This window comes from Salvelinus namaycush, chromosome 29 (genome assembly GCF_016432855.1).
Source record: "Salvelinus namaycush isolate Seneca chromosome 29, SaNama_1.0, whole genome shotgun sequence".
NCBI classification, from domain to species: domain Eukaryota; kingdom Metazoa; phylum Chordata; class Actinopteri; order Salmoniformes; family Salmonidae; genus Salvelinus; species Salvelinus namaycush.
Genome location: NC_052335.1, coordinates 20,130,903 through 20,155,292, shown reverse-complemented (window position 1 = coordinate 20,155,292; position 24,390 = coordinate 20,130,903). Strand labels below are relative to the sequence as shown.

At 40.0% G+C, this 24,390-nt stretch overlaps 1 protein-coding gene across 2 annotated transcripts; it reads left to right on the top strand.

The window, feature by feature from the left end:
- Positions 1 to 24,305, top strand: LOC120024461 (plasminogen-like). 2 transcript variants are annotated; one of them, XM_038968709.1, is made up of 19 exons: positions 12 to 146; positions 813 to 948; positions 1,043 to 1,149; positions 1,621 to 1,735; positions 9,522 to 9,661; positions 9,883 to 10,003; positions 11,014 to 11,132; positions 11,373 to 11,535; positions 11,690 to 11,814; positions 12,045 to 12,204; positions 12,547 to 12,740; positions 15,433 to 15,581; positions 15,709 to 15,802; positions 17,785 to 17,899; positions 18,026 to 18,100; positions 20,130 to 20,270; positions 20,382 to 20,488; positions 20,650 to 20,795; positions 24,018 to 24,305. In XM_038968709.1, exons 1-19 carry the CDS (start codon positions 98 to 100, stop codon positions 24,180 to 24,182), a joined length of 2,421 nt encoding a protein of 806 aa, XP_038824637.1. In that variant the 5' UTR covers positions 12 to 97; the 3' UTR covers positions 24,183 to 24,305. The 2 variants fall into 2 exon arrangements, 1 of the variants encoding a protein (XP_038824637.1); XR_005472857.1 differs by lacking the exon at positions 20,382 to 20,488 and having other exon boundaries at positions 1 to 146; positions 24,018 to 24,182.
- Positions 24,306 to 24,390: the final 85 nt, after the last annotated feature.

The window sequence follows — 24,390 nt, the reverse complement described above, 5'->3', positions numbered from 1 at the left end:
CTGACGAGTGAAATCTATTTGTCTTACTGACATGGCTAAAAAGACACAAAACGTATCGAACTGGTGAGTTTGTATACGCTGCTTGACAGTGCTCATCATGGACCTGTACAAAACAACGTTCTTGCTAGGCACCCTTTTATCTGCAGGTAAGATATAGCTGGCATCATTTTACGCATTGGAAGTTGAAGTGAACTGAAGGATTCCCACACAGTGTTTATACTTGCAAATTAAACATTTATTCACAAATTAGTCCGTCTATCTGTTCCCTTAAGTTCTTTGCTAGGTACCTGTGTCTACGAAGTTACTTCACGTGTGCTTAGTTCTTCAATATAATCATTTTGTAAGATTATCTTCTGTCGAACCTTATAACTGAAGCAGTTAGTTTAATCACATTGGATGTATTGTTCTTAGTACTGTACAGTGTATTGTAATTACTTATCTATTAGGCTTTAGTTAGGGCTAGGTTTACTGCTGTATTATTACTGTGCACCGTGTAGTGTTACACGGTGCACAGTAATAAGAACAATGTAAAGTGTTGAAACACTGTTTATTACATTAATGCTTCTATGTATTTTTCTACTTGTAAATTGTTTTGAATAACTTGTTTTTTGTCTGTACTCTATGTCCAGTCCAGAAATGACTCATCTGTCAATAGACCTTCATGTTGCAACCTCTATGTTAGTGGTCTGTAACAGCAGTTTAGCCCTGGAACCATTGGGTTTAAGCATTGCATCACAGAGCAAGTGTAGGCAAACAGGGCCCGGTAATTTTTTCAGTCATACTCAGTATTTGTTATCTGTTTGTCCTTTTAGTCAGTGCGGTTGTCCTGGACGAATATGCAAAAACAGAGGGCGCCTGGATTCTCTCTTTGGTGAAGAGGGAGTACTCAGTAGGCACAGTCCTAGAATGTGCTATCAAGTGTAACATTGAAACAGCTTTCACTTGCAGGTATCATTATGCTTATGGTCATTAATAGTGATAATGAATTAATTTTGGGGAAATTATTTCATAGTCAAAATGAATTCTGAATGTTTCTTGGTAGGTCCTTCATGTACATTGAAAAGGATCAAGAATGTTTGACAATACCAGCAAATGGCAAAATAGAGTCTATTCTGAGAAGAACCAGCACTTCTCTATATGAAAAGAAAGGCAAGTCCTCATGTTTTTCAGATTTTTCTTGATAAGTAGCTACAGATTTTCCCTTGTGAAAAATGTATCAACCCATACAAAAATGTCCATTCATGTATTACAAATATTAGAATACAAATGAGTTTCATGCGACTGTATTGGTCAACATTATTTTTGGTTAATATTTAGCTAACTTTTGTGGAATGTCCAGTAAGATGTTTGGACTGTGTCAGTAAACAAACCTAAGAGTTGAAGCAGATTATCTAAACAAGAGAGTCCAATCAGTCCTTCAGTGGGAGGCACATAGGGTAAATCAAATTCCATACTGACCATATATGACAACATCTCAGATAGTAAAAGCCTGATGATGCTTTTTAATTACCCAAGGGGGGCATTTGGTACACTGCTGAACTTGCTCAATAAAAAGGCAAAGATTACTAACCAATCAACCCACCTACTACTGTTGAGACATCTTATTTTCTGTCTTTACAGAGTACTTGATGGAGTGTGTAAATGGAATCGGTATGGACTACAGAGGAACAAAGTCCAAAACAAACTCAGGGAAGACTTGCCAGAGATGGGCATCAAAATATCCACACAAGCCTAAGTATGCTCTGCCACAACTTGTACCAGATCCGGCCCCAGAACGAATCAGTTGGACAGGCCTTTGATTTCAATAAGCTGACACGTTTTTAAACTGGACTTGCGCGTTCACAATTGTTTTTAATGGATGTAATAGTAACGACCATAGGCAACTCGTGAGTTTCAAGTTTGGGGAAACTTACAAATTATCCTACCATTTCTACCGATCTGCGTGCCAGTAATGTATATGTATATATGCGCATTTCCATGGAACAGTTTCATTTAAATAAATAACGTTTTACTTTTCATTGTCACGTGGTTAATCATAAAAATATGAAGTAAAATTATAAAAATCTAAAAGTTAAAATTCAATTATGGCGAGAGCACTAGCCTCTGCCATTTCGACACATTTATACTCTGTGATCCATTGGCGGCTAAAGAAACGAGAGCGTAGAACTCAGTGATGCCGCAGTAGGCCTAGAACTTCCATCGTCAACCAAGTAAAATAAATAGGCCTAAAGCCAACAGATAAAAACAGTAGAAAATATCCTGATAAAAATTCCGGTTCTTTCAATCATATTCATCTCTCTAATCTGCCTGTCTACCTCCCTTTCTATCGGTCTTGAGCAATTGCTAGTGAAGTGCAACAATTTATTAAACCATCACTTGGTCGGTCCCGGAGCTTTCGCTAACGAACTTGCAACATATATATATGTTGTATATATCATGTCTATATTTATATATCAACTAGCCTATTCCGGGCCCTCGGAGTTTCCTGGGCCAGTGAGTTCGGGACAGAAAGCTGTTTTTAATGACGTTTACCCTGGATACATGGGATATATTTTGCTCTTTCACACCAAGGCTTGGTGATTGGGCGTGTTGGAAAGATTTTTCAAATACTGAGGAACTATCAGTTCCAATGCATGTATAGAAAAAACTTCGTAGAGTTGCGTGAGGCGAATAAAAAAATGGTGGTGTATGTGGTGAGTTAAGACAATCAGAAATCAGACATTGTCAAATGGGCACTTTCCTATATATTCATGCATTCTGGAGAGAGACGCAACATATCTTCGCCACACCCCCATCCCTTTTTCTTGATGCAACATTTTAAATTATACTCGAAGCAAATTATGTTAACACATATTTTAGACGCTTTTCACTGACAGCCGCAACTCAATCAGCTAGACCTATTGCCACGCCCACTACCCAAATTCCCGGCTTCCCAAATGTTTAAATAAGATAACGAACCTCTGTGGCTCCCTGGTGAAGTATTTTGAGTTATTTTATTTAGAGATGAGTAATTATATAATTTAGGCGAAACATCCATTTACTTTCGGGCAACCCTGCAACCTAGCATCCTAACAGCGCACTGTGCACCCGCCGACTTTCGTTTCCAACCAGGGTTGCCAGGTCAAGTTCGAATTTCGAGAACAATGACTACCCATAACTTGCTAAAAATGCCTAAAAACATTTTACAGCAAGAGAGGAGTTGCCATATCTATACAATAAACCCATTTTCCATAACGTTATCGAGACAATTAAGAAGGAATATCATAGTTACTTGTAATGTTAGAAGCAAAATTCAGGTTTCCTCAAAATAATAATTATTGCAAGCCTATGACATTACTTAATTTAGGAATTTGAATATGTGAAAAGAGAAAAGATGATTCGCCCTTATTAAACTCGCCAGATCATTTCCCATCAATGGATGTCGATTTAACTCGCTTGACTGCTATGATTAACAATAAGGTACAAGGGAGTATAGTATATGGCCAATTTACCACGGCTAAGGGCTGATCTTAATTACGACGCAACACAGTGCCTGGATATATTGGCCATATACCACAAACTCCCAGGGTGCCTTATTGCTATTATAAACTGGTTACCAATGTAATTAGAACAGTAAAAAGTAATGTTTTTTCATACACGTGGTATATGGTCTGATATACCACGGCCTTCAACTAATCCGCATTCAGGGCTTGAACAAGGTTTATAATTGTAAATAAATCCCTTTTGCGCATGTGCATGATTATAGATAAATCTGACAGGAGAGTTTGAGTGATGAAAGTTGGACAGAGGATCTCGAAATCTCTGAGCAAGAAACACTTGGATGAATAAAAAAAAACTAAATGTTAGGCTATTTTCTGGCTGTTATTATGTGCTGGATGTTATGAGTACAAACCGTTATAAATGGCCCATTTGCAAGAATGACTTGTCATTTCAATAGGTATAGGCAGGGGCGCCGTATGGAGAGAGGGTTATGGACAATTCTAAGGGCCTGTGACTGTACATTTTTTTCAATATTAAATTATTAACCTATCATCATTAATATAATATTTTATTTACAATGTACTAATAAAACTAACGGTTTATTTTTATTTTATTTTTGGGGGCAAAAAGTGAACATCCAGAGAGCCTCTGTATTGCTGAGAACAGACTGAGAACAAGATATATCTCAAAGTAATGGCTGGATTGCCATAAAATTTGTTGTGCACAATCAAGACCCCAAGTGGAAGAAACCTATTGATTTGAAGACCACTAGACCTTTCCTCTAGCGCCACCATCAGGCCTTTTCGTTTCCATTTCCATTTTGTTTTCCATTTCCACTTTTGCAGCTGCTTATTTTCTAGTTGGTATGTATACTTAGTTAAAAAATCTGCTTGTTAAGTTTGTTATGTCATTCTATAGATGATAATGTTAATTCATTTTAATTGAAGAGGTTAATGTATATTTAAGTTATATTTATTTTAAGTTATTCATTAATGTTAAGAGAATTTTCCATTCAAGAATTTGACCATTAAAATTACATTTAGACTGTAAAAGATTACCTTTAGCACATTTCTTATAGAGGGTATCAGTGTAGCATCAAATAGTGAATTCCACTGTATGCAGAATGTTGCATGCATGTCTGCACAGTGTTATATTTTCACAGCTCACTGTCAGTAAATATCGTACAGTAAATATTGGACTACAAGAGAGTTCCAAGCCTGCAAAGGTAGAGTTATTTAAAGCTTTGAATGGGTTGATTGGGTTCTGGAGGTGTGTGCTTACAGCAATTGCGCAGGGTTGGTGGGGCCTGTGGTTGTGGGGCCTAATGTGATATCTTTTCATAGGGCACAAAATCCCTGGCAGCGCCCCTGGGTATGGGCTACAGTCTAAAATCGAATTACTTTTTGCCATAGTTTGCTAAGATAAAGGCAGGAAGCCTATAGCCCCTGATAGACCTACATCTCATTTCAGATAGTCTACAGTAGCCTAGACAAGATGTAGACCAGATGTAAACTGAACAATTTAGCCGCTTGCTTAGTTCAAATTAACAGACTAATTTATTCAACATAAATAGCGAGGCGATTTCGCAATAAGAAGTGCTTGTTTCCCTAGTAGCCTGCTGGAATAGGATACTGAGGATGGGGTCATAATTTCAATTACTGAATGAAAAATTAATAATATGTATATGAACTGAATTTGTTTGTTAACAACAGCCAGTGTTTATTTTTTGAATTGGTTTACCGTCAATCTAATGCGTTGATAATAACACAAGGCTACAACAATAATAAACTGATGTTTGTCAGCTCCAGGTAGGCCGCATAAGTGGCACAAATTGATTTGCAATGACTCCAGTGATATCATCATTTCAACATATCTATTGTATCAAATGGTAGCCTACAATGACATATACATTAATAGGCTACTTGATGGGCAACAGAGGCAAATGTATAATTCTCCACATTTGGCCTAATGTCAGTTTCAATGAGGACTTTTTCCTATAAAAAATAACCACAAGAGGGAGTTCCATAGTTCTGCAAGAATCCCAAACAGATATAATATCTAACTAAATAATTTCAAACCTTGCTATCAAACCTTGCTTACATTTGTATACCTTCGGAAAGTATTCAAACCCCCTTGACTTTTTCAACATTTTGTTAGGATACAGCCTTATTCTAAAATTGATTAAATTGTATTTATTCCTCATCAATCTACACACAATACCCCATAATAACAAATTACATTTTTGCAAGTTTATAAAAAACAGAAATATCACATTTACATACATATTCAGACCCTTTACTCAGTAATTTGTTGAAGCACCTTTGGCAGCGATTACAGCCTTGAGTCTTCTTGGGTATGACGCTACAAGTTTGGCATACCTGTATTTGGTGAGTTTTTCCATTCTTCTCTGCAGATCCCCTCAAGCTCTGTCCGGTTGGATGGGGAGCATTGCTGCACAGCTATTTTCAGGTCTCTTCAGAGATCGGGTTTAAGTCTGGGCTCTGGCTGGGCCACTCAAGGACATCCAGAGACCTGTCCTGAAGCCACTCCTGCATTGTCTTGGCTGTGTGCTTAGGGTCGTTGTCCTGTTGGAAAGTGAACCTTCGCCCCGATGTGAGGTCCTGAGCGCTTTGGAGCAGGTTTTCATCAAGGATCTATCTGTACTTTTCTCCGTTCATCTTCGCCTCGATTCTGACTAGTATCTCAGTCCCTGCTGCTAAAAAACATCCCCACAGCATGATGCTGCCACCAACATGCTTCACTGTAGGGATGGTGTGACGCTTGGCATTCAGGCCAAACAGTTCAATCTTGGTTTCATCTTGTTTCTCTTGGTCTGAGAGTCTTAAGGTGCCTTTTGGCAAACTCTAAGCGCGCTGTCATGTGCCTTTTTTTCTGAGGAGTGGCTTCCGTCTGGTCACTCAACCATAAAGGCCTGATTGTTGGAGTGCTGCAGAGATGGTTGTCCTTCTGTAAGTTTATCCCATCTCCACAGAGGAACTCTAGAGCTCTGTCAGAGTGACCATCGGGTTCTTGGTCACCAGCCTGACCAAGACCCGTCTCCCCCGATTGCTCAGTTTGGGGGGGGGGGGGGGGGGCAGTTCTAGGAAGAGTCTTGGTGGTTCCAAACGTCTTCCATTTAAGAATGATGGAGGCCACTGTGTTCTTAGGGACCTTCAGTTCTGCAGAAATGTTTTGGTACCCTTCCCCAGATCTTAGCCTCAACACAATCCTGTCTGAGAGCTCTACGGACAATTCCTTCGACCTCATGGCTTGGTTATTGCTCTGACATGTACTGTCAACGTTTGTGTGACTTTACAAATCATGTCCAATCATTTGAATTTTTCACAGATGGATCCAATCAAGTTGTTGAAACATGTCAAGGATGATCAATGGAAACAGGATGCACCTGAGCTCAATTTCTAGTCTCATAGCAAAGGGAGTGAATACTTATGTAAATAAGGTGTTTCTGTTTTTATTTTTAATACATTTGCAAAAAATTCAAAAAACCTGTTTTCGCTTTGTCATTATTGGATATTGTGCGTAGATTGCTGAGGATGTTTTATTTATTGAATCCATTTTAGAATAAGACTGTTACGTAACAATATGTGGAAAAAGTCAAGGGGTCTGAATACTTTCCGAAGGCACTGTATCTTGGGTTGGAAAGGGAGGGTATATTACTGGAAACTTCGAGTTTACCAGTAAACTACCATAATTTTTGTGTCTTTCAAGGATTTTGTGTAATCTATCACAAGACATCTTGTGGCCTTATCACATGTAAAATATATGAAATAATAAAATAAGACACAAAAAATATATACAGCACCAGTCAAAAGTTTGGACACCTACTCATTCAAGGGTTTTTCTTTATTTTTACTATTTTCTACATTGTAGAACAATAGTGAAGACATCAACACTATCAAATAAGATTTATGGAATCATGTAGTAACCAAAAAAGTGTTAAACAAATCCAACTATATTTGAGATTTGAGATTCTTCAAAGTAGCCACCTTTGCCTTGATGGCAGCTTTGCACACTCTTGGCATTCTCTCAACCAGCTCCATGAGGTAGTCACCTGGAATGCATTTCAATTAACAGGTGTGCCTTGTTAAAAGTTAATTTGTGGAATTTCTTTCCTTCTTAATAATGTGTTTGAGCCAATCAGTTATGTTGTGACAAGGTAGGGGTGGTATACAGAAGATATCCCTATTTGGTAAAATACCAAATCCATATTATGGCAAGAACAGCTAAAATAAGCAAAAAGAAACAACAGTCCAACATTACTTGAAGACATAAAGGTCTGTCAATCCTGAAAATTACAAGAACTTTGAATGTTTCATCAAGTGCAGTCGCAAAAACCATCAAGAGCTATGATGAAACTGGCTCTCATGAGGACTGCCACAAGAAAGGAGGACCCAGAGTTACCTCTGCTGCAGAGGATACGTTCATTATAGTTACCAGCCTAAGAAATTGCAGCCCAAATAAATGCTTCACAGAGTTCAAGTAACATACACATCTCAACATCAACTGTTCAGAGGAGACTGTGTGAATAAGGCCTTCATGGTCGAATTGCTGCAAAGAAACCACTACTAAAGGAGACCAATAAGAAGAAGAGACTTACTTGGGCAAAGAAACACGAACAATGTACATTAGACTGGTTGAAGTCTGTCCTTTGGTCTGATGATTCCAAATTTGCGATTTTTGGTTCCAACTGAAGTGTCTTTATGAGATGCAGAGTAGGCGAACGGATGATCTCCGCATGTGTGGTTCCCACTGTGAAGCAAGAAGGAGGTGGAGGTGTGGGGGTGCTTTGCTGGTGAAATTGTCAGTGATTTATTTAGAATTCAAGGCACACTTAACCAGCATGGCTACCACAGCATTCTGCAGCGATACGCCTTCCCATCTGGTTTGGGACAATCATTTGTTTTTCAACAGGACAATGACCCAACACACCTCCAGGCTGTGTAAGGGCTATTTGACCAAGAATGGAGTGCTGCTTCAGATGACCTGGCCTCCACAATCACCCAACCTCAACCCAATTGAGATGGTTTGGGATGAGTTGGACCGCAGAGTGAAGGAAATGCAGCCAACAAGTGCTCAGCATATGTGGGAACTCCTTGAAGACTGTTGGAAAAGCATTCCAGGTGAAGCTGGTTGAGAGAATGCCAAGAGTGTGCAAAGCTGTCATCAAGGCAAAGGGTGGTTACTTTGAATAGTAAAAATGAAGAAAAACCCTTGAATTAGTAGGTGTGTCCAAACTTTTATTGTATATAGAATGACAAAGCTGTAAAACATTATCTTACATATAAACCATCAACTTAGTATATATAATTTGTGTTTAATATGAGGGTTTCAGCATTAAATACCCTTAACACATTTTGATTTATTTTAATCTGTCAATATGTATTTGTTGTCAATGTTTTGGAGTCAAACTGGTGGCAGTTGTAAAAAAAGTAAATAGTTGGAAGAGGGAATTGAAAATTGAAAGTAATGCCATTGTTGATTAGATGTTTTTTTCCATTAATTATGCTATTTTCTCTTGAACCATATGGGCTATCTACTAGAAACTCATAGACAGATATAAAAAATGTATACTCTATATAAATACAACTTTTTTAAGTTACTCAAGTATAAATTACCAAAGTTATGATAGATTGCCATTTATTTTCTGTTAATTACCAAAACGACTGAAGATTCCAGTTAACTTTGGTAAATTACCGATAGCCTTGCAACCCTACATATATCGCTCTACTATCCGCGAGAATACTTTAGAACAGATTTCCAAAATTAAAATCACTTGGAGCTGATTTGCTGGTGTTTTTAGTCTGTTATGTCCAACAATAGAAAAATATATTTTGCTCAGAAAACTTGGGGGGCCAAATAAAATCACCCACATCCTGCAACAACAAAGAAATCGAATTCATACAATATGTTATGAATTTGTAAGTGCTTAAGATCCTGTTCAATCTCTTAAGTAACTTGCGAGGTTAGATTTCTTAACACCTGAATTAAATTCACGTTATCTTTGTGAATGTCTCTTACAGCATGACTCCGTCAACACACCCCAAAAACGACCTGGAGTCCAACTTCTGCAGAAACCCTGATGGGGACAGCAAAGGTCCCTGGTGCTACACAACAGACCCTGACACCAGATGGGAGACCTGCAATGTCCAGAACTGCAGCGGTACCCTCAATATCTTGTTATGTCCCAATAAGCTAATGTAACAGCTGGTGTCATGTTGGCAAAAAATTAAGATTTCAAAACCACTAAAATACTATCTATATTTAACAAAGAGTTGACTACTTTTTTTAGTTACTCGCTCATCATGACAGTTCAATTTAAAAAATGCAGTCGGTGTAATTTGGAAGTGTTTTATTTCTAAAGTGCTGTGGTTTGGTCCATAGAGGAATGTATGCACTGCAGTGGTAAGAACTACAGGGGAAAGATCTCCACCACTGAGAATGGCTACACCTGCCAGCACTGGAACGCCCAGAAACCTCACAACCATGGCTACATTCCCAGCGCGTAATAGCCTTTTTTTTCTCTCTCTCTCTCTCTCTCTCTCTCTCTCTCTCTCTCTCTCTCTCTCTCTCTCTCTCTCTCTCTCTCTCTCTCTCTCTCTCTATCTCTCTCTCTCTCTCTCTCTCTCTCTCTCTCTCTCTCTCTCTCTCTCTCTCTCAGTAATATCTGTGTAATATCTTTGACTGTGAGCTTCAAACGTATTGGGACAGTGACACATTTTGTATTGTTTTGGGCCTGTACTCCAGCTTTATCGATTTTGAAATTATACAATTTATACGTTTAATTTGAGGGTATTTCCAGAAATTACAGCACTTTTTGTACATAGTCCCCCATTTTAGGGGACCAAAAGTATTGTGTATTAAAGTAGTCAAAAGTCTTTGGTCCTCTATTCATACCATGCAATGACTACACCAAGCTTGTGACTTTACAAATTTGTTGGATGCATTTGCCGTTTGTTTTGGTTGTGTTTCAGATTATTTTGTGCCCAATTGAAAAGAATGCTAAATAATGTATTGTGTCATTTTGGAGTCACTTGTATTGTAAATAAGAATATAATGTTTCTAAACACTTATTCATTCATGTGGATGCTATTATGATTATGGATAATCCTGAATGAATTGTGAATAATGATAAGTGAGAAAGTTACAGATGCATAAATATTAGCATTTCGTGGGGGTATGATATTTGTGCGGGTGTAACTTTCTCCTAGGCCGTCATTGAAAATAAGAATTTGTTCTTAACTGACTTGCCTAGTTAATAAAAAATGTACAAAAACTGCTTTAATTTCTAAACTGCTTTAATTTCACCCGTTAAGGATGAAAATACCCTCAAATTTAAGCTTATAATCTGCACTTTAACCTCATCATTTCAAATCCATAGTGCTGGAGTACAGAGCCAAAAAACTAAAAATGTGTTACTTTCCCAATACTTTTGGGCTCACTGTATATGTCTAACCATGTGCTCCTTCATCTCGTTCTCCCCCCCACCACCCCCCACCCCCCCTGTCTCTCCAGTCTTCTTGAGAAGTACCTGGAGGAAAATTACTGTAGGAACCCAGACGGAGACCCCAGACCCTGGTGTTTCACCACCAGCCCCTCCAAACGCTGGGACTTCTGCTCTATCCCTCGCTGCAGTGAGCTATCATAGATTTACAACACTATTACTAGTATATTGTCTATGGCTTTCGTAACCTGGACCCCTTCTACTCCCTACTAGCGACTCTGTCACCCCATTTATTATCTTCATCTTGTATCTCTTTTGTCTCCCATGACCCCTGTTTCCCCTGCTCTTTCACATTAATATAAACTATTTAATTAAAACATGAGTTTACTAACTCCCAGGAAGTTTTCCTCACTCTTTCCCTCTCCCTTAGCCTCTGAGCCTCCCAGGGTGGTGGAGGAGCTCACCTGTGCCACAGGCGACGGCAGTGCCTACAGGGGAACCATCGGAGTGACAGCATCTGGGAAAGCCTGTCAGGTCTGGGCAACTCAGACGCCCCAACAGCACAACAGAACTCCAGACAACTACCCATGCAAGTAAGATCAACCCACGAGATTGGGCAACTTGTTTTTACTCAAGCAAGAACCGAACTTTGTGTTTCTCAGTGCAGTAGATCAGTGTTTTAATGTCTTATAGATACAGGCTGACTGTGATTTAACCAATATGTGTGGTTGTTTGTGTTCCTGTCAGAGGCCTGGAACTGAACTACTGCAGGAACCCAGACCATGAGAAGATGCCCTGGTGCTTTACTACAGACCCAGAGACGCGCTGGGAGTACTGCAAGGTGCCTAGCTGTGGAGATGTTCCTGGACCAGGTCACTTGACACTGCATCATGATGATGATGATAATGAAGATTATGATGATGATGTTAATGCATTGGATTTATTATTTTTATTTATATAGCTTTCCCAAATGCAAAAATCGATATATACTAACTACGTAGCGAAACTCATGTCATCCACCTGCAATCCATACAGCCTACATTTTTCACCAAAATTCATATTTAATTTGGTTGATGTGGCTCATATTGTTTTTAAACCTAAGATTACGCAGCTCCCCCTCCAGCTGAGGAAGACTGCTATGTGGGCGACGGGACCGACTATCGTGGTATGGTGACAGAGACCATCAGTGGGAAGAGATGCCAGTACTGGAGCTCGATGACACCTCACGGTCACAATAAGACACAGCAGGTCTTCCCTAAAGCGTGAGGCCTAGAGCATAGTCAAATCATCTCTAACCACTGGGCAAAAACTGGTTGAATCTACGTTGTTTCCACGTCATTTGAAACTGCAAAATCTATGTCATGACACTGAATCAATGTGGAAAACTGACTAGATATGCAAAAAGTCATCAACGTAAGGTCATTTAGAACTTGTGTAAATCAAATGTAAATCAAAACTAGATGTTGAACTGATGTCTGTGTCAAGTGGGCAATGTATATCTCTAGCTCTATCTCTGTCTTCTACTATCTAGTCATTGAAAGCCAAACAATGTAATATGTCATCTTCAGTCTCTGAGGACATTGTCTTTTATATGTGCTTCACAGCGATTTGAGAAGAAACCTGTGTAGGAACCCTGATGGCGACCGTGCACCATGGTGCTACACCACTGACCCCTCTGTTCGTTGGGAGTTCTGCAGTGTGCAAAGATGCCCAACTGCTCCCAAGCCTACTCCTAAACCTGACAAACATGACCAGGCCAAGCCAAAACCCTCCCCGACACCCTCAGACGACAGCAGAGGTAATCTATCCATCCTTCCATCAGTGCTTGGGAAGCTATTTTGAAAATATACAGTGATATCCAAAAGTATTGCGACGGTGACACATATTTTGTTGTTTTGGCTCTGTACTCCAGCAATTTGGATTTGAAATGATACAATGACTATGAGGTTAAAGTGCAGACTGTCAGCTTTGATTTGAGGGTATTTTCATCCATATTTGGTGAACCGTTTAGAAATGACAGCACTTTTTGTACATAGTGCCCCCATTTTTGGGGACCAAAAGTATTCACTTATGTGTGTAGTAAAATTAATACGGGACCAAAAAGTATTTGGTCCCGTATTCCTAGCATGCAATGACTACATTAAGCTTGTGACTATACAAACTTGTTGGATGCATTTGCTGTTTGTTTTGGTTGTGTTTAAGATTATTTTGTGCCCAATAGATATTAATGGTAAAAAATATATTGTGTCATTTTGGAGTCACTTTTCTGGGAAATAAGAATAGAATATGTTTATAAACACTTATACATTAATGTGGATGCTACCATGATAAAAGATAATCCTGAATGAATCATGAATAATGATGAGCGAGAAAGTTAGACAAGTATCATGCCACCAAGACATGCTAACCTCTCACCATTACAATAACAGAAGAGGTTAGCATTTTTGGGGGGGGGGGGGGGGGGTATGATATTTACACCTCTGTAACCTTCTCATTCATCATTATTCACGATTCATTCAGCATTATCCATGATAGCGTCCACATTAATTAATTAACAATAAAAAGTTGAAACGTCTTGAGTCAATAATTATTCAACCCCTTTGTTATGGCAAGCCTTAAATCAGTTCAGAAGTAACAATGTGCTTAAAGCTGCAATTTGTAACTTTTTGGGCGATACAAACAGTATAGATTTGTCATTGAAAGCAAGTCTAAGAAGCGGTAGATCGGTTCTATGCACGCTATTTCTATGCTTCCCGTTCTTACATTTCGTTTTTGCTTCTTTTACTTTCGGATTTGCTTTTGGAAAATATATTTCACAGCAGTTTAGATGCTACAATGATTCTCTACACTACTTGCTTATTTTGTCACATAAACTGAAACTATTAGAATTTTAGCAACCAGGAAATGCCGGCAAAATTTCTGCATAGTGCATCTTTAACAAGTCTCACAATAAGTTGCTTGGACTCACTCTGTGTGCAGTAATAGTGTTTAACATGATTTTTGAACACACATACAATAACCTGTAAGGTCCCTCAGTCGAGCAGTGAATTTCAAACACAGATTCAACCACAATAACCAGGGAGGTTTTCCAATGCCTCGCAAAGGTCACCTATTGGTACATGGGTAAAAATATAAAAAGCAGACAATGAATACCCCTTTGAGCATGGTGAAGTTACACTTTAGATGGTGTATCAATACTCAGGGATTTCACCATGACTTTAAAACAGTTACAGAGTTTAATGGTTGTGATAGGAGAAAACTGAGGATGGATCAACAACATTGTTGTTACTCCACAAAACGAACCTAATTGACAGTGAAAAGAAGGTCTGTACAGAATAAAAATACCCCAAAACATGCATCCTGTTTGCAACAAGGCACTAAAGTAATACTGCAAAATATTTGGCAAGGCAATTCACTTTTTGTCCTGAATATAAAGTGTTATGTTTGGGGGAAATCAAATAGAATACATTTCTGAGTACCACTCTCCATATTTTCAAGCATAGTGGTGGCTGCATCATGTTATGGGTATGCTTGTAATTGTTAAGGACTGGGGATAAAAAAAAATAAACGGAATGGAGCTAAGCAAAGGCAAAATCCTAGTGGAAAACTTGGTTCAGCAGGACAATAACCTAAAACAGGAGGCCAAATCTACACTGGAGTTGGTAACCAAAAAGACAGTAAATGTTCCTGAGTGGCCGAGTTACAGTTTTGACTTAAAGCTGCTTGAAAATCTATGGTAAGACTTGAAAATGGTTGCCTAGCAATGATCAACAACCAATTTGACAGATCATTTTGAAAAGAATAATGAGCAAATATTGTACAACCCAGGGGTGCAAAGCTCTTAGAGACTTACCCCGAAAGACTCACAGCTGTAATTGCTGGCAAAGGTGATTCTAACATGTATTAACTCAGATGTGTGAATACTTATGTAAATGAGATATTTCTGTATTTAATTTTCAATACATTTGCAAAAATGTCTAAAAACATATTTTCACTTTGTCATTATGGGGTATTATGCGTGAGATATATATATTTATGCGTGAGATATATATATTTTTTAATTCAATTTAATTCAGGCTGTAACACAACAAAATGTGGAAGAAGTCAAGGGGTATGAATACTTTATGAAGGCACTGCAAATCTGAAATGCCATAGACTACAATTCACTATAGGTTCATTTGCTACCAGAATGTATAATTTAGCCTATTTAACACAAAAACTATGTTTCAAGTGAGAATTGGGCAGGGCTGATGCCGAAAAAGAAGGGAAAGTATTGCTTACTTTACCCACATTTTATTTTAGACAAAAAATAAGTGTGTGTAGTTCCAGTAGTTAGCTACACCGCTACATAAAGAAAAAGTAATTAATTACTGAAAACACTACCTAGATTAGAATTGAGTTCAACATTCATTCATTCATTCATCCTACATTGTCAATGTTGAGGGTAGAAATGTTATCCCTGATATTGTTTTCTGTTGACTGGCTTTCAGATTGCAAGGTGGGCAACGGGGGGACATACAGGGGTCCTACTTCCATGACCATGTTGGGTGTCACCTGTCAGAGTTGGAGCGCCCAGAGCCCCCATCAGCACGCCAGCTTCACCCCTGAATCCCACCCTGACAAAGGCATGGAGTCCAATGTAAGTTCAAGAAGTCTTCTTATAAGACATATTTAAATCATGTCAGATGATACTGCAAAAGTATTGCATATGACAGACATTTGGGAAGATGTACTTATATTTATTCAGCGCCCCTTTTCACTGTTAGAATTGTAGAAACCCTGACAATGACGTGAATGGACCATGGTGCTACACCACAGACAGAAACCAGAAATGGGACTACTGCCAAATCCCAGATTGCGGTATGTGGACTACTGTGACCAGGGTGCAAATTGTGGGTGGCTATGGGGGGCTCAGCTCCCCTGAATGAGACATTAGCTCAACTAAATAGAACAAAAGTCAACATTTGGGGGGGTGTCTAAATAATGCTAATTTAACCATTCTCCTTTTTAAAATGCAGTGGTAAATATGTTTTACAGTGGTAAATATGAAAATAAAAGCTTACAAATGAAACAAACACCCACACCTTTCTGTCATGGTTTAAACCATGTATTTCTACGTGGCTGCACAAACCTCCCTGTCCACAGCACTGTTCACTCAGTAGGGCTGAATTTTGGCCATTGCTGAGCTCCTGTAAATGCATAGATTTTCCTTTGCACTTGCTGATTTTCGCCATTTGTTTGCCATGCGCCCTTGATAAAAAAAGAGCATATGCCTTTATTCCAATGCATTAGATTTATCCGTTGATTTATCCTTTGGTTTTGTCAGTCAGCTGTTTAGAGCACTCATTGCGGGTATTGGTGTTCTCTGTGCCGTCCTGGCCAGAAGAAGTAGACCATTTATTTAGCTTTATTATTTTCTATCAATATTTGTTTTCTTTCCTGGATCAGCTGATGATGGTCGCCAATATCACTAGACAACTAGCCTACAGCTAGACACCAATCTGCATCCAACCCATCCAACATTAATGACAGTAGGCCTATAGTTGACTCTATCAGCTGATGTAAGAAGGGCTATATAAATACATTTGATTTGATTTTGATTAGAAGCATTACATTTTGCAATGGCATATGCCTACATTATTTTGGATTTGTGTGCCCATGAGAACGGTTTTCATGGCAAAACATAATTACATTTTACGTAGGCATAGTTATACTTACAGTGCATTTTCTGAGATCTCCAAGATCCAGGAATCGTACTGGATTTAAGTTCAGTGTTCTAATTCAATTGTTAAATGCTTAATAATTACAAATAACACTGTCATAAATGTAATTCATGTAAGGAAATAAATGTAGTGTTTTATGTCACACGGTCTATGAAGACTCCAAGCATTCAACTCATGAATTATGACCAGCTCATGAACTAAGACGTAATCATGTTTTGATTTAACTCTTGTGTTCATGTGTGTAAAATTGCCTCGGCTGAGAGGGCAGGCTACCAGCAGTGGTGAGGCCTAGTGGAATGTAAATGCAGCTAAACGCAGTTTAACCACCTTTTCAGAAAAATGCAGTGAAAGTATAGGGAGCGTTACTTTGTTTCACCGTGACTGGAAATCAGAGTTTACCCACCAAGATTTTTTTTTACCACTACACCACTGGCTACAGAAAGGCCTATTTGAAGTGCATAGTAATAGGCCTACACATTGTAGCCTAGTCTAATAAATTGACCCTGTGTGTTAGGGTGACCATCCAGTTTTTCCTGGGACAGTTTCAGCCCCATTTCAGGTGTCCCATCTTTTCAGGCTAACAAAAAAGTAAATTTGCCAGCAAGCCGCATTAATTAATGTAGGCCTACTCAATGGCAATAACTGAATGTCATTAGGCACAACTTTTGGTGTTATGTAAACAGATGTGTATTTCCATTCATCAAATGGCGTGAGTGTACAGTACATGTATTGCACTGTTTCTATTATTTTGGAGTGGAGGAACATGCACAGGTAGCCATCTTTTTGAAGTGATTTGTTTGACAATCAGATTAAAGCATCATGAATGGTTGTGTTCATGCCACATTAAAAGGTAATACATTTTTACCTTCTTTATTATAGACCCATAAAAAAATAGTGTGCACCCAATAACCCCCCTACCCGCCACCCCGAATGTCACGGTGTAATTCGCACTCTGACTGTGAGTGACAGTTTCTGTTAATCATTATACAAATGGCTGTTGTTTTAACACAGTTGCTTTATCCAGATGTACTGTATGTGGTTACTGTATGTATATCTGCCTGCATTCTATCTGGTCTACATTGTGGAATTCACAAATAAAAGTGTATTTTTGTTCTCCAGCTGGCTTGACATGTGGGCAGCCTGTTACAAAGCCCAGGAGGTGTTTTGGTCGCATCGTTGGAGGCTGTGTGTCCAAACCCCACTCATGGCCCTGGCAGATCAGCCTGAGAACCAAGTATGGAGGATAGTATCCCATTCCCTTTCATGAATCTCATTAACATATTGATAATTACATACAATAAGACAAAACAATATCTCACGGAGAACTTATTCACTTACCCTTCTGTCCATCCCTCTGCAGCACTGGCATCCATTTCTGTGGAGGAACTCTGATTGCCCCTCAGTGGGTCCTCACTGCTGTACACTGCCTGGAGAGGTGAGAGAGCAGCCCTCATCAGTGCCCGTATGAGGCTTACTACTTACTAAACCTATACCAACCAGGACATACTGTGTAGTAGTGGCCAATGTTTCCTCTAATTATTTTTGGCTCTAAGCAAATTTCATGTCTGCTGAGTGCAAACATGAACATTGTGAAAATTCTGTGCAACACTGACGCTGTAACTGCTTTAAGTTAAAGTTTTAACTGTGGCCAAGTAGGCTACTGTGGCTATTTGATTATAATGTAGAACTACCAGAGTGGCCTACCATCAAAAACAATGGTGAAAAATGCATCACATAACTTTTTAAGATGGAAATAGCTGTTCTATCGTTCAGCCTACAGTAGCAGCATATGTGTGGTGTTCAATGTAGGCCTACATTCCATCAGACTTTTGGGAGAACAAAAACATGCAGGGCTTGACATTAACCTGTGTATCCACTTGTCATTCAGATAAGAAGGTGACTGAAAATGTTGTGTTGTTTGATGCAAGAAACCACTTTACAATTTTTTATTATTCCCATACCATTATTGCAGAGAATCAGACAAATGATGCTACCCTCTGCCTACTGGCTACTTATCTTATTCAAGACTGTCTCAAAATACAACACTGCCCCTTTAAGACATAAAACAATCTCTTTGCCTGACTTGCTTTTCAAAGATGGCTAAAAATGCACACATTTTGTGCTCTTGTAGGAAGCAACCAATCCCCCATTGTTGACTAGAAATTAGCTTTAGCTGGCGTAATAACTCACTAACTAGCAAATAGTATGAACAAATGTGAACAGGTGGCTACATGTAGCTCTCGCTTGATCTCAGAACAAGTGTCAGCTCATGACAGCTCATGCTGTCCAATTCAAAGGGAATGGCACCGATCCATATATGGCAATGGCTATTTGCATAAAGCCCTCCTGCAGATCTGATTGGTTATTGTGTACCGGTCTGTGTAGACTATACTATGGTTCTGACAGGTGTTGCATGGTCAATCCGATGTCTGTATGGTCAAGCCGATGTCTGCATTGGCCATACAGCATTTATGGTGATATGGCCTAAGCAGAAGTCAGGGCATTTATACTTCTTGCGCTTTGCCGAGCAGCGCAGAGCTGTTGTGAAAGAAGTTGTCAAGGAAGTGAGTTTGTGTTTATGCAGTATCTCCCGCCCTCACCTACAGTACGGTCAACCAATCATGTCAATGTGGAGCTATATGGAGCCCCACTGCGATGTGGTACAGAGATCAAGGGCTCCCGAGTGGCGCAGCGGTCTAAGGCACTGCATCTCAGTGCTAGAGGCGTCCCTACAGACCCTGGTTTGATTCCAGGCTATATCACAACCGGACGTAATTGGGAGTCCCATAGGGATGCGCACAATTGGCCCAGCATCGTCCGGGTTAGGGTTTTTCCGTCGTAGGCCGTCATTGTAAATACGAATTTGTCCTTTAACTGACTTGCCTAGTTAAATAAAGGTTAAATAAATAAAATACATTTGGCATCTGCGTGCCTCAGGAGGCTCCGCAATTGCGTCACACCATCAATGTGGAGCCTCCGACCACATTGTCGGATCAAGCATAAATTGGCTCTGAGTCGTGCATGTCAGTGCAATAGAATCCTATGCCAATGTGCTTTGCCTACAATAAAATATATTGCACAGTTAGTTTTGCATAGTTCATTTTGCTTCGGTATGTTACATTGAAAGTGGCTAATATTGCGTTGATTTGAGCACAATTCCCACAGCAGAGCGAAACTTTGATAGTGTTAACTCTTAAGGGAAAACTAGAAAGAAGTTCAATCTCTGCTTCTCTATTTCATCTGTGCGAAGGGAGCTGCGCGCACGGTGCAGTTTAGAGGTAAAGTTGGTAGTGGCTGAGTGTTAGTCTCCTACACAGAAGAAAAGCAGCATTACTGTTTAGTCATTTTTACTGCGAGGCCCTAGTTATGGATTTCATACAAGTACATCTGTCTCTGTGTGTGTGTGTGTGTGTGTGTGTGTGTGTGTGTGTGTGTGTGTGTGTGTGTGTGTGTGTGTATATCAGATCAAAGAGACCATCTGCCTACATGGTGGTATTGGGAACGCATACAGAGGGAGCAAATGAACTGTCCAAGCAGGAGCGTAAACTGGAGAAACTGATCCTGGGACCTGGCGAAACAGACATTGCACTACTGAAGCTAGAGAGGTGAGTGAGCCCATTTCATTGTCTTTAATAAAAACACAATAGAATGTTTTATATTTGTCTTGCTGTTTGAAGGTCCGAAGCTGTAAAAAGACTTGTGTGATTGATTTGCAGCCCTGCAATCATAAATGACAAGGTTTTACCAGCATGCTTACCTGAGAAGGATTATGTGGTACCACCTGGAACAGAGTGCTATGTGACAGGATGGGGAGAGACACAAGGTTCAAGAGTCATGCATGTTTTTTCCCCTCATGGTTGCTCTCATAACATGATACAAAATTAAGTTATTCTTCTGTCCAGGACTCCATTACTTTGTTGATGCAAATATACCAATAATGTTTTGATATTTTCCGACATGAAACATTGATCTTTGTCTTTGTAGGAACTGGTGGAGAAGGGCTCCTCAAGGAGACGGGCTTCCCTGTTATAGAAAATAAAGTGTGTAATCGTCCAGCCTACCTGAACAACAGAATCAAGGACCATGAGATGTGTGCTGGGAACATTGAAGGGGGAGCAGACAGTTGCCAGGTATACACTACCGGTCAAAAGTTTTAGAACACCTCAATTTTTCCAGTTTTATTGAAATTCACACAGTTTTATGTTGTCACGGATTCCCCCCTGCTGCTGCTCATTCCGTGCACCAGTTCCGGAGGTCTACCTCACCGGCCTCTAGGCATCATTGAACTGTCTCATTACGCACACCTGATTCCAATTCCCCTGATTAGTAATTGTATACAGTATATGTGTCCTCTGTTCACCATTGTCTAGTCAGTTATTGTTCCAATGTCCGTTGGTCTTGTGAGTACCTGTGCTTTCTTGTTTTGGCTTTCGCGCTGTGTGTATTGTGTACTCGTTATTATGGGTCTCGTCCGGTGTATTGTTGTGCACTTGTTATTACGGGTCTCGTCCCGTGTATTGTTATTACGGGTCTCGTCCCGTGTATTTATTAGAAGTTTAACCTCACTCTTTTGTTTGGGACACATCCCTGTGTTTTTGTACACATGTTTGTTTTGGGCTTTGTCTCGGTGCCTTTCATGGCATGTTGTATTTTTGGGTGGAGTATTAAAACCCCCTATTACGTATTCCTGCGCCTGTCTCCAATAATTTATACATCGTGACAAATGTCTTAATGTACTCTGAAATTAAAGCATAGAACAAATAAACAACTGGAGACAAAAAATAAATAATGGAATTGTTTTGTTTAACAAAATGTAATCTACATTTTTGGCTCATCAAAGTAGCCACATTTTGCAGGCATAACAGCCAAACACACTCGTGGCATTCTTTTTACAATCGAAATGAAATATTTTTCGGAAAGTTCTTCCCAACACTGTTGCAGAAGTTCCCACAAATGTGTTGCACTTGTAGGTTGCTTTGCTTTCACCCTTCTGCCCAGTTCATCCCAAACCAGCTCAATGGGGTTTAGATGGTAGTTAGAAGGTAGTTCTGACATAGCCCAGAGGTATGTTCTGGTTCATTATCTTGCTGTAGGATGAACCTCATAGCCTGGAGGTATGTTCTGGGTCATTATCTTGCTGTAGGATGAACCCCATAGCCTGGAGGTATGTTCTGGGTCATTATCTTGCTGTAGGATGAACCTCATAGCCTGGAGGTATGTTCTGGGTCATTATCTTGCTGTAGGATGAACCCCATAGCCTGGAGGTATGTTCTGGGTCATTATCTTGCTGTAGGATGAACCCCATAGCCTGGAGGTATGTTCTGGGTCATTATCTTGCTGTAGGGTGAACCCCTGACCAACTACGCGTACACCAGAGGGTATTGCATGGCGTTGCCTAAATGCTGTGGTAGCCGTTTTGGTTCAGGGTGCCACTCACTCTGTGCAAGTCGCCGACTCTGGATCCAGCAAAAGAGCCCCAGACCATCACGCTTCCTCCTCCATGTTTGACAGTTGATGTCACACACTGAGCAACCATCCTTTCGCCTACTCGACGGCGTACAAAAACCCTGCGTAATGAACTGAAGAGTTCATTTTGATTCATCGGCCCATAAGTGTCACGTCTGTTCCCGCTCCCCTTCTCTGGCGCTCAAGGTCGCCAGGCTGCTCATTATTATGCACACCTGTCACCATCGTTACGCGCACCAGCCCTTCATCGGACTCATCTGGACTCCATCACGTCATTGATTGCCTCCCCTATATCTGTCACTTCCTCAGTTTCATTCCCGTATCTGCATTGATGTTGTGTTGTTTCTCTTGTCCAGACGCTGTTTTTGTTTAGTTTCATGTTTATTTTTTATTAAACCCTCACCCTGTACTTGCTTCCCATTTCCCAGCGTCTGTCGTCTCAAGGCTGTTACTGTTACGCCCTGATCAGTTTCACCTGTCTTTGTGCTTGTCTCCACCCCCCTCCAGGTGTCGCCCATCTTCCCCATTATCCCCGGTGTATTTATACCTGTGTTCTCTGTTTGTCTGTTGCCAGTTCGTTTTGTTCGTAGAACCTACCAGCATTTTGTTTCCCTGCTCCCGCCTGTTCCTTGCTCCTGTTTTCTAGTTTCCAGGTTCTGACCGTTCTGCCTGCCTGTCGTCCTGTACCTTTGCCCCACTACTCTGGATTACCGACCTCTGCCTGACCTGACCCTGAGCCCGCCTGCTGTCCTGTACCTTACACCCTCTCTGGATTATTGACCCCTGCTTGCTTTGACCTGTCGTTTGCCTGCCCCTGATTGAGGAATACACTTTTGTTTCTTCAACACTGTCTGCACCTGGGTCATACCTTAAAACATGATAGTTACAATAAGACCTTCTTCCAGTCTTCAGTAGTCCACTGGCAATGCTTCATGGCCCAGGCAAGCCTCTTTTTCATATTTTGCCATCTTAGCAATGGCTTTCTTACTGCCACTCGACCTGTCAAACCTGCAGCTCAAAGTCTTCGCTTCACAGTTGAAACTAAGACTTGCTTCGACCAGTGTTAAGCTGTGCTTAAAGCTGTTGTCTTGTGAGCCGCCTATCACGCAAGCTTTTGACTCTCAGAAACTTGTCTTCTGATTCTGTTGTGGCTTTGTCTGCCAGACCTCTTCCTGTCAGTTTCCAAGTGCCTTTTGATGGTGTAGGAAACTGTACTCACTGACACCTTGGCTTTCTTTGCAATTTCTCTAAAGGAAAGACCTACACTTTTAAGGGTTATAGTGGTCTGTCTTCCTTTAATTGCCTTTTTCTCACCATTATGATAGCAATATACTACTTCCTGCAGTACAATACTGTCCAAATAATGCTTAAGAGGGTGTAGTAACAATCTATTCCAACACTGCTTTTATACAGACAGAGGGATTCTAATTAATCAACAAAAGTTGTGACACCTGTAGGAATTGTTAGCATCAAATTTCAAGGCTGAATTTACTTCCATTGCTGCAGAACAGCTGTAAGTTGTTAACCCATTACTTGTTCCCTGAAAAATTGTTTTTTTTTTTATAACTCTGAAATGTACATTATTTTTCAGTTTTTGGTAACTGAAACTTTTATTTTTAACCTCAGGCAGTTTACCGCTTACCCTTTGTACCATTTCAGGTTATTCACTGGACTTGAACTGCTTAAATTTCTAAAAAACTGGAAAAATGGGGGTGTTCTAAAACTTTTGACCTATAGTGTACATGCTCAGCAACAACTAGTAATCATTCAATTTCAGTAAGGACTGTGTGGTTGGTTGTATACTGCAGTTTCCACAATGAGTTTAACGTTAACTGCATTGGAGTGATGATGATGATGTTGGTGATGATGTTTTTGACTTCTTCCAGGGTGACAGTGGCGGCCCTTTGGTGTGCCATGCTCAGAACACCTTTGTTCTCCAGGGAGTGACATCTTGGGGTCTGGGCTGTGCTAATGCCATGAAGCCAGGGGTGTACGTCAGAGTATCGAAGTTTACGGATTGGATTAACAGTCAGATAAAGATGAATTCTTAACCCTCTACTATACATCCATAATCTCGAGGAATGGATCATTTGAGCCCTGATTGTAGTTTTATTAAGACTTGTAAGACTTGAAAGTACAAATTAAATACCTGTCGTCAGTGATTTCTTCCGAAATTGCAAGGTTCATTGTTTTTGTTTATAAAATAATTCAATTGATAAGCAATCCAATTATGTTCTAGCCTGGTACACAACCATGGTG